This window comes from Frankliniella occidentalis, unplaced genomic scaffold (genome assembly GCF_000697945.3).
Source record: "Frankliniella occidentalis isolate FOCC.00 unplaced genomic scaffold, Focc_3.1 Scaffold66, whole genome shotgun sequence".
In the NCBI taxonomy this organism is placed as follows: domain Eukaryota; kingdom Metazoa; phylum Arthropoda; class Insecta; order Thysanoptera; family Thripidae; genus Frankliniella; species Frankliniella occidentalis.
In genome coordinates, this window is record NW_026267196.1 from 1,022,401 (window position 1) to 1,032,346 (window position 9,946).

The 9,946-nt window shown below is 53.7% G+C and overlaps 1 protein-coding gene across 9 annotated transcripts in view; it reads right to left on the minus strand.

Annotated features, from left to right (window-relative positions):
* Positions 1 to 9,946, minus strand: part of LOC113211101 (titin) — a 113,539-nt gene that overhangs the window by 97,007 nt on the left and 6,586 nt on the right. For 5 of the 9 annotated variants that reach the window (XM_052268283.1, XM_052268286.1, XM_052268284.1 and 2 more), the window contains exons 1-14: positions 8,961 to 9,519; positions 4,734 to 4,770; positions 4,332 to 4,642; positions 4,090 to 4,241; positions 3,723 to 3,953; positions 3,482 to 3,626; positions 2,846 to 3,399; positions 2,251 to 2,489; positions 1,930 to 2,159; positions 1,658 to 1,801; positions 1,220 to 1,477; positions 998 to 1,141; positions 288 to 928; positions 18 to 198 (exon numbers count right to left, since the gene is read on the minus strand). In XM_052268283.1, the coding sequence (XP_052124243.1) occupies positions 18 to 198; positions 288 to 928; positions 998 to 1,141; positions 1,220 to 1,477; positions 1,658 to 1,801; positions 1,930 to 2,159; positions 2,251 to 2,489; positions 2,846 to 3,399; positions 3,482 to 3,626; positions 3,723 to 3,953; positions 4,090 to 4,241; positions 4,332 to 4,642; positions 4,734 to 4,770; positions 8,961 to 9,147 (3,454 nt within the window). In that variant the 5' untranslated portion in view covers positions 9,148 to 9,519. Of the gene's footprint in view, positions 1 to 17; positions 199 to 287; positions 929 to 997; positions 1,142 to 1,219; positions 1,478 to 1,657; positions 1,802 to 1,929; positions 2,160 to 2,250; positions 2,490 to 2,845; positions 3,400 to 3,481; positions 3,627 to 3,722; positions 3,954 to 4,089; positions 4,242 to 4,331; positions 4,643 to 4,733; positions 4,771 to 8,960; positions 9,520 to 9,946 lie in introns of those variants that run through there. The other 4 variants (XM_052268290.1, XM_052268289.1, XM_052268288.1 and 1 more) reach the window with 2 other exon arrangements.

Below are 9,946 nucleotides of genomic sequence, written 5' to 3' on the forward strand. Positions count from 1 at the left end.
CAGAAAATTTAGCTTACTTTCTACCACCATACTAGCCGATTGTTGAGCTTCACCCAGAGCATTTCTTGCTACCACAGTATAGGTGCCACCATCTTCAGCTCGGACACTTAAGATATCCAGGGCAACATATCCAAAATCATGGTACAACTGGATGCGATTGGCATGTTGTAGAGGCTTGCCATTGTGGTACCATTCAATCTAAAGAACACAGTTAACGTTTTGTTTGTAGAGAAGAATTTTTGAAATTTACGCAATGCAGTACGTGTAAGTTTAGAAAGATGAAATACCTTCATAGTTGTATCACTCAAGGGTTCAACACGGGCCTCAAAATGAGCTCGCTGGCCTTCCACAATCTTTGTAGTTCCTTTCAGGGGACCCAAGAACCTTGGCTTCTGAGTAACTTGGCTCTCCTCCTGTTGCATGCGCGTATAGCGGCTACTGTCCTCAAGATGTTGGATCTTTTCCAGGCCTCCTGGATGCTGACTCTCTGAAAGGATATCTTTCTTGCCTGATACTGTCAACTGGGCTGATGTAACAGCTTCACCAAGCTGGTTGATAGCACGGCATGTGTAAGTGCCTTGATCATAGATAGTAACATTCTTGATAGTCAAGGCAACATATCCAAAGTTGAAGAAACTGGTAATCCTTGAACTTGCTTCCACAGGACGACCATCTTTAAACCACTCAACACGCAGAGTTGGATCCCCCAGGGGCTCCAGACGTGCCTCAAAATGCGCAAAAGCATTTTCGCGAATATTAAGCTGATCCTTAATGGGAGTCTTAAACTCAGGTGGCGCATAACTCTCTTGTGGTTCTGGTTGGTAATTTCTGTACTGCTGAGCTTGGTGGTATGCTTCCAGCTCTTCTACTTTCTCAATATATCTCTGTTGCTCAGGAATTCCTAGATCACCTGTCACTGTTGTCCGCGCTGAAAAATAAAAACTAAAGTTATAAAGCGCAAAAGACTTTTTTTCAAAACTTGCATAACAATATTTACCAATAACTCGGACAGTGGAGGAGCTAATGGCTTCTCCCCAGCGGTTCAGTGCACGCACAGTGTAAACACCAGTATCTTCAGCCCGTAGGTGCAAAATATTGAGAGAGACATAGCCGAAGTTGAAGATAGAGGTAATGCGTGAACCTAGTGAAGAAACAAGAGTTAGAACAGACGGCTTTGCCTTCTGGTAGAGACAGTCTTGGGTTTGCCAGACACACTTACTTGCTGTGATTGGTCGACCATCCTTGTACCACTCCACCTTCATGGTGGGGTCGCTGACAGGGGTGAGCTGCGCCTCGAAGTGAGCGTTGCGTCCCTCCTGCAGGTCGCCCAGGTCATGGAGTGGGCGGATGAACTCGGGTCGCTGGGCGGTCATTTCCTCCAGGCTCTCGGTGCGCTGGTACCGAGAGTAGTCCTCCAGCTGCTGGATCTGCTGGAGGCTGTCCGGGTGTTGGCTGGACTGTTCGATTGAGGCACGAGCTGCGCGGGAGAGGGTCGATGAGTGGCGACAAACAAATTCCCACGAGAAATCTATTGACGTCGCATTCAACCGACATCGGTCGTACATTCGATATTTGACGTCGAATGAATAATATTAAATTCTCGACGGAAATAAGGCCGATGATTGGCACACGTTTCGAGAAGGCGGACGCTGCTTACCTGTGACTGTGAGCCGAGCCCTGGACTCGGCCACTCCTGAGCTGCTCGTTGCCCGACATACGTACTCGCCTCCGTCTTGTGAGATGATGCTTAGGAGATCGAGGGCGATAAAGCCAAAGCGGAAGGTGGTGGTGGCCCGCGAACCTGATGGAGACGATAAGGACAAAATAGGTGATGAAAATTTTAAGCACATTTGCGCTTGTGTCTTTAATTTAAAAAAAATTGAGGCGCTAGGAGATGGGTTGTCAGATCAGACATGGAGAGGTACTCACTGGCTCCAAGGAGGCGTCCGTTGAGGAACCACTCGACCTGCATGGTGGGGTCACCCACCGGCTCGATGCGGGCCTCGAAGTGGATGCGGCCTCCCTCCACCTGCGCCACGTCCCGCAGGGGCACGATGAACTGCGGCGACGGGTACTGCCGGTCCGGCTCGGAGGCCGGCAAGTGCGGCTTGGCGCGCTCCACGTGGCGGAGGTAGATCACTTCGGGACCCGGCTCTGGCCTGTGAGGGGTCAAGGGGGGTCAGTGAGAGAACAGACGACGGGAAGCTCGGCGGGGGAGGCTCGAAGTCGAACCCAGCGATCGCCACTTACTCTGGCTCGATGACTCTCGTGGGACGCGGCAGGTGCAGCCGGCGCACCTCTGTCTGCTGGCTGCGGTCCGGCCCGATCACGTACAGGCGCGCGCGGGTCGCCGTCGAGCCCGCCACGTTCTGCGCCGTGCACTGGTACCACGCCGCGTCCGTCGTCTTGGCTCGTGGGATGTCCAGCGAGGAGGCACCGCCGTCCACGCTGATGTGCACGTCCGGGCTGGACGATATCGGGATACCGTCCTGTGCAGACAAGGGGTGTTATGGCAGGGCACCGGCGAAAAAGGGGGGGGGGGGTGCACTTGATTATCCTTCCAGATAGGAAACCATAGGAATCGTCCAGAACGTACGTCCCCTTTTTCTCAGATTCATTCGGGAAACCACGAACGCTCGACGCCTGTGGGGCTCAGGGTAGGCCAACCCGCAGTACAAGTATGCACTGCAGGACAAATGTTGCCTACCCATCAGGCGCTATGGGAGCTTGCATTGGCCGAACGAGGAAGTTTCGTAACGGCAAACAAGGGACGTACTTTCTGGGTGATCCCTACGCGGACGGGGCACTATGGTACACCGACAGCTTGTCCGACGTCAGCGCTCACCTTCTGCCATGTGATCCTTGGGCAGGGCGTGCCGACGGCGCGTGCGTTCAGCACCACCGGCTCGCCCTCGTTGACGGTCACGGTCGTGAATCGTTCCACAAACTTGGGCGCCACGACCTGCTCCTTCTCGATGACGCTGAGGTTGCACTGGAAGGACGTCTCGCCGGCCTTGTTGCGCGCCACGCACGTCACGACGCCGCCGTCCGCGCGGCTCACGTTGGTGATCATGAGCGCGTGGTTGCCGGACTCGTTGACGAGCACCTTGTGCGTGGCGTCGTCGATGACCTGGCGCCCGTTGATGTACCACGTCACCTCGGGGTACGGCCGGCCGGTGACGCGGCAGTCGAAGCGCGTCATCTTGCCCTCGGTCACGTCGCGGTCGTTGCACACGCGCACGAAGTTGGGCGCCAGCATCTTGCTCGCGTCCACCTCGCTCGACTCGACCACCTGCTGCGTCTCCTGCTGCTGGGTCGATCTGATCTCCCTCTGCTGCTGGTAGATGTTCTCCTGCGCCTGGGGCTCGATGGCCAGGTAGGCGGACGACACCACGCAACCTGCGGCACGAGAGGGCGGGCGGTGAGTGTTGGGAGGGTCGACTAGGGGGGTGCAGGAGGAGGGGAGGGGGAGATTCCTTACCCTGAGGGTTCTCTGCGAGGAGTGTGTAGTGGCCGGAGTCCTCTGTCTGTGCGTTTGTAACTTTGAGCGACGCCTGCTGGTTGGAATAATTCGACTGGAATTTCTGTGACGGAACGATTCTGACACCATTTTTGAACCATGTCAACTGCAACAATAAATGAATAGTGGATATTAGACAAGGTGTGTTTCGAGAGGAGGGGGGATGATGGGGGGTGCTGTCTGTAGGTGAGTATCATCGTACCCTTGGCTTAGGGTTGGCAGGAATTTTGGCCGCGAACACTGCATCCGATCCTTCGGACAACTTGGAGTTTCTTGGCTTCTGCGTAATTTGTGGGGCTGCTGCGGGACCGAGGTTGCGTTCCACGGTCGTCGACAAACGGGAGTCTGTCTCGTGGGAGTACCTCCTCGTCACGGATTCGCGGTACTCTACTTCCCTCAGCAGTCTATATTCGAAAGTGTCCACCTTGAAATCCTGTGGGAATGGTAGATGAGTGACACATGTTAGTACAGCTTTATATTCCCTTGGAACGCCCAACAGACGATTAAACATTGAAACGACATTGCGATTAATTTAAAAATTTTAATAAAAAGACAGTCTGTTAGCTTACTTCTTCTACTAAGGTGTGCCCGTTTGAGTATGACGTCTTTTCGGTGCGCTGCTGCTGGTAGCTCTGGACTGTTTGGCCACCAGACGTGGTTTGTTGTGTGGATTCGTACGTCTGCTCAACTTGACGCTGGTATCCACCCAGCTGTGGTTGGCCTGAGTAGAAGAGTAAAAGAAGTTTATTAGACTATAGCCGAGGAGCGGCGTACACGTCTTTTCCCTTCCAGACTTGTCAAAATGTCTCACCTTCAGGCTGAATGTACACGGAGCAGATGGCTTCGCCATACTGGTTGCGTGCGGAGCAAGTGTACTCGCCCTCGTCTCCGGGACCGATTTGGTTGATGAGTAGAGAAACATTCCCTGTTTGTTCCTCGTACTTCATCTTATACTTGTTGGACTCGAAAAGGGGGGCTCCCTTACGGGTCCAGGAGACGACGGGCTTGGGGTTGCCCCGGACGCGACCTTCGAACAGGGCGTTGCCACCTTGTGCGAAGCGTGCGTTCTTGAAGATTTGTTCGAACACTGGTGGAGACGCATCCCCAGGCCGACCACCAATCCTGCAAAAAGAGGAGGCACGCAGTGATCGATCTGGCCAACAGATTATGGTGCATCCAACAAAAAAGGGTAACAAGCAAGGTATTAACGTACATTTGTAAGCCTGGGGACTGCATCACCTGGCCTTGCACTGCAAAACAAACAAGAAAAAAATAATTAAACTAAAATAAAATTCCGGGGGAAAGTAAACAAGCACGTTCTGCGACAAGCGCCTTCCAGCCAGAGGGTAGGCCCCACGCAACACTCCGGAGCGCGACCGAGGTATCGTGCCGGCTCGAGGGCACTATCCGAGACCATGACCTCCGTCTATTTCTAGAGTTTTCACTGTAAACCCTTGAGGATGGTACCGTCAACGAGTACATGGTACAATTGTCCCTCACCCAATAAATCAAGCGAGGATCTCCAATCTCGGTACATTTTTAAAAATTTTAAACATACTCATGGGACTCCCACCCTCAATGAATGAGACTTTGACAGCCGCACAGTGAGGACCCCGAAAAGGGAGCTCACTTAAATTAAGCGTAGACCCTAAATTATGACTCAAATCAAATTCTTGCTCTTGCACTGTAAACGTGAGTCATGTTGTTCACATTTAAATTCATTGACGTGTTTTTACATCGTCCGAATAGAACGACATGAATTTTGAATCGCTCAAGAAGAGTGAAATGACTGCATCCGTATTACCAAAACATCGCCGAATTAGAGTAATCTCGGCCAAGATATCGCTCTTTTAAAGAGTCCTACGAACACTTCTAAAGGAGCGATATCATTCAATATCGCTCTTCCTGGAGTGATATATAGTCGTTTGCCCGATACCGTTCTCCCAGGAGCGAGATACCGCACTCCTCCATTTCCAGTGAGGGGCGAGATTTTGTAATTTTACAGTGTCGTTCTCGGCAGCGGGAACAGCCCGGTCCGGGCCAGCCAGTCACGGGGCGCCTGCCGGACACGAGATAGGCAGACCCGCAATGCACCACTGCCGGCCGCTGGCCTACCCGCCCGGCCCGCAGGCGCTCCGCGGCAGCAACGACCCGCAACAAACAGATCAATGCCAGGCCTGGTTAACTTTGCTTGCGTAAAAACTAATAAAAGAACACATTCTCCGAAATGTGCACCTCTTAGATGTAGCGTCACGGAGATAGGCGCAGCAACGGCTACAGACGAAATGGTTCCGAACCATGAACAAATGTCCGAGGTAATAAGTATCTTGCTTTGCAAATCCTGCCACTGCCTTGCCAATGTCGTTCCATATTATTTTTGATTTTGATATTTGTTGCGTTAGATGTATTCCCACGTGATATAAATTGGTATTAATTACAAATTAATACCATGTATTCCCACGTGATATAAATTGGTATTAATTACAAATTAAACACATTAGCTTTAGGTCGAAAACACTGCAAAAATTACACATTGACAGGATAGTCAATCATGCGATGCGTATTTTCAAGGGACGACTAGAAACCGAACTGTATATCGTACGTACAGTACAGAGTAAAATAGAGGAATCGCAATAATACACTGGTAAAACAAATGTAGAAAGTTGCACACCAATTGTGTGCTTTTCAAAAATGTGCAAACTTTGCACACTTCCTTGGTGTCAAACTTAAACTCAGCATCACGAAGTGTGCAAACTTTGCGCATTTCGCAAACGTCTAGGCAACTGCAACTACCTGGTGTGCAAATTTTGCCACTTGGTATGGGTTTCCTGTACTACTACTAAAACCAGTGTGTAACCAAGTGTTCAGAATTTGCACTCTTTCCAAACGTATAAACTTTGCACACCAGGTAGTGTGCCTAATGTGTAAACACCATGAGGTGTGCTAAGAAGAGAAAAACACACAACGTGTGCAAAGATGAACACTTGTTTTACCAGTGTACGTTTTCAATGTTATCAGGAATAAATTTTTTCCGAATTTAAGATTGATTTGAAATGGACACGTTTTAGAATAACCGCTGCTTATCTTTGGATAATTTAATAGTGAAAAACTCTGCAGTGAAAAACACGATACGTCTCTTTGACAAGGAATGCCTAAATTTTTTCCCCAGAGCAGGAACAAAACTAATGATCGGATCAGTGCATCCCGAAAGGAAGGGGTGTTCACCGGGTCCCCCACCGGCGCCGTGCGCTCCGTAAGGAATGTGTCATCGCAGTCACTTAGGGCCTCTCGAAATAGTGTTCCGAGGAGCGTGAGTGACGTTTGGCCGGCAGGGTGAGCGAGGGGAAAGGGGGGCTTGTCGGCTGCGTGAGAAGGGGCAAAGGAAGAAGGAGGGGGCGGCATGAGGGGAGGGGGAGCAACGCAACAAGTTACTTCCAATCCAAACACGAACGCGACCAGACGCAAGGAGGCAGTGCCGGGCGGAGGAAGGGGTGAGGCGAGAGGGGTGGGGAAGGGGAGGGGGGAGGTAGGAGAGGGGGCCACGCCGGCTTGGCGCCGCCGGGCAAATCGGTCCAACAACAACAACAACACTGCGTTACAGATTGCTTTAAATCGAGCGACATGACTCAGTGGCGACAGGGCGTGAGAGCGGAGCAGTCGTAAGCAGACAGAGCAGGTCCTCTATGCCATACACGTTTTCTGCAATTGCTCTCCGCCGATACAGTTCAGCGCGCAAAAACGGTTTCTGCTGTAACAACTTTTAGGACAAAAGTCCGTGGCCCGTTCACATTATTGAATTTTTGGGGAGGTCAGTTTTTCGCCCATACGTACTGTACATCACCCTCCCCCCCCCTCCCCTATGGCCTTCCCCTTCCGGTCCCGACAAGACTAGTAGCGGTGCATCATCTCCCGGGAATAGTCGGGGTCGGCGGGCGCAGCGCGGGGCGTAGCGGGGCGGGATGGCGGGGCGATGTCGCGTGGCGCGCGGCGCCTGAGAAGTGAGGTGGCACGGCACGCGTCCGGGGCGACCTGTCACCGACGACGACACCGGGCTAGAAAATGTTGGCCCAAAAGAAGGATAGGCGCACGCTCAAGAATTTAACGGCCGAAAGAAGCGTTACTCCTCCGGCTTGAGCAGCCTGCTCCTTCCCTCACTCAGTCCCCTCCCTCCTCTACCTCCATTTGCTTATTGAGGCGACAACAATACACTGCCCGAAAAGAATAATCCAATAAACATACTCAACACACTCATTTGGATTTTATTTGACTGGAACAAAGTTGGAGAACAGTTTCGCGGGCGTCTGTTGTTTTATCATATAGCACAGAAGGCAATAGCTTTCTCATCTTGTACAGATATTTTAATATGCGTTCGAAAGTCAGAAAATGACAATAGAGGCATCCTGGTTCTTAAGGGTTGAAAGTGGGCAAGAAACGGACGAGGGTGGGGCTCTCGACGACGGGGATATCGTGATACATTTATAACAACGCTCACGGAAACCTTCAAACAGAGTCCCCTCCCACCTGTACATTTTTTTGTCTTTATTTCTCCGGTTAGGTGCCAAACGCCGCCCCCCGCTCCCCCTGCCGCGCCCGTTGCTCTTCTTGTCCCAGTGCTGTCAGCTGCCCAGCGCTATTTCTGTGCGGATGCGGGGCCCGCGGTGGTACACTCGCCTCAGCCGTAACATTATCCCGGCCAGGGCGGGGCGGGGCGGGGCCGCCCCCAACGCCCCGGCGGGGCCCACTGCGTGCGGGGACCGCGCGGAAGCAAGGAACAAGGAACGCCCTTCCAACATGTCTCTATACTTTTTATCACCCCTTCATGACGGACAGTGCAATTTGTGTACACCGTAAGGAAAAGAAAAACGGATAGGTATTCGTGACGAAAAAGTCGACTATTCACCGCTCGCCTCCCCACTAGTACGGACCGGCACTGCCTTAACCCGGCCTGGCTGACAGCTTGCCCGCGGGCCGGGCCAGGCCCTCCCGCCGGAAGCCGTCACCGGAGACGGCCCGCCCCGCCCCGCCACGCTCGCACAAGCGGCGCCTTGCAGAATCGCTGTCTTTTTTAGTCGCGCTCTCGGGGCGGGCCGGGTCGGGACTCGCGGAGGGGCGGCCAGCCCAGAGCCCAGCCTCTGCCAGCGCGTCTCGGCTTAAAAGGCCAGCGGGCAGCGGGGACGGGCCATGGGCCGGGCCCGACACGCAGCCAGCGGCACCTTTCGCTGCAGCCTCCCCCTTTGGGGAGAGGGACATTTTGTTGCGTATCCAGTCAGGGGCGGCGAAGTGCAGTCGGTATCCAAGTTATCCTCGGCGTGGCGGCACACACATCCAATCACTTTCACTTTTGTCCGAAAGGGCAGCGTTCTTTTGCACACCAGAGTCCTTTCGCCCCACTGATGTAGTCCAGCACCGCGCAGCACTTTGGCGCCGTGCGCCCCCTCACCTTGCTGCTGCTGGCTGGTCACTTGGCGCGTCACATGCTGCTCCACGCGACTAATCCTCTGCTGCTGCTGCACAATCTGCTGCGTCTGCTGCTGCGTCTGATAAGACTGCTGCTGCACAATTTGCTGCTGCGACTGCGTCTGCTGCAGTTGCTGCTGCTGCTGCTGCTGCTGCTGCTGGCGATTCATTTTCGGCGTCGTTCATAGAACAACTAATCCAGCGGAAAATATAAAAAAAACTCCACTCCACCGCCGTAACACTACACGGGGGTGATGGGCGCTGAGCACAACACTGTCGTTGAGCGGGCCAGGCGGGCCGGGCCGCTCGGGTATCCACACACAATCACACACACACGGGGCGCGCGGCGCGGATCGACTGATACGCGATCACGTCGATAAAGGATCGCACGAGCGAGAAATCAATCAATCGATCGCGAAAATAAAGACGGCGCACGCAGAAGTCAGGTCACTTCGAGTTGTCCACGAGCCATAATTCGGACATGTAGATCTTAAAAAAAAATTGGGTAGGTCTTGTAAAGACTTCGGTCGAGTACGAAATGTGAGGAAGAAACGCGGTAAAGGCGACAGAATGCCCCGCGGGGCCGCGGAGGTGGGGAGGGAGGGGGCAGCATCCCGAGGGTGGGGGTAGAAAGGGCGGCTGGTGGGGGGCGCCGCGGCCAGGGTGGGGGCTGTGGGCGCCGCGGCGACGCGTGGAGCGCCGTGGCGCGGCGTGGACCAACGGGCCCAAAATATCCGACAGCCGAGCGGCAGCGAAAGCACCGGCCGCTTGTTTTTAGAACGCGACCCCCTCCCAACACTCTCGCGAGGGGGAGGAGAGAGGGGGGAAAAGGCGTGGCGGGGCGTGGTGGGGTGTGGCCGGGCGTGGAGGGGCGTACAGGAGCCGGCATGGGGCAGGGCAAGTCCGCGCCACGCTGCACCACCACCGTCCAGTGGGCATAACAGAGACTGTCTCCAGGACAGGGGAATA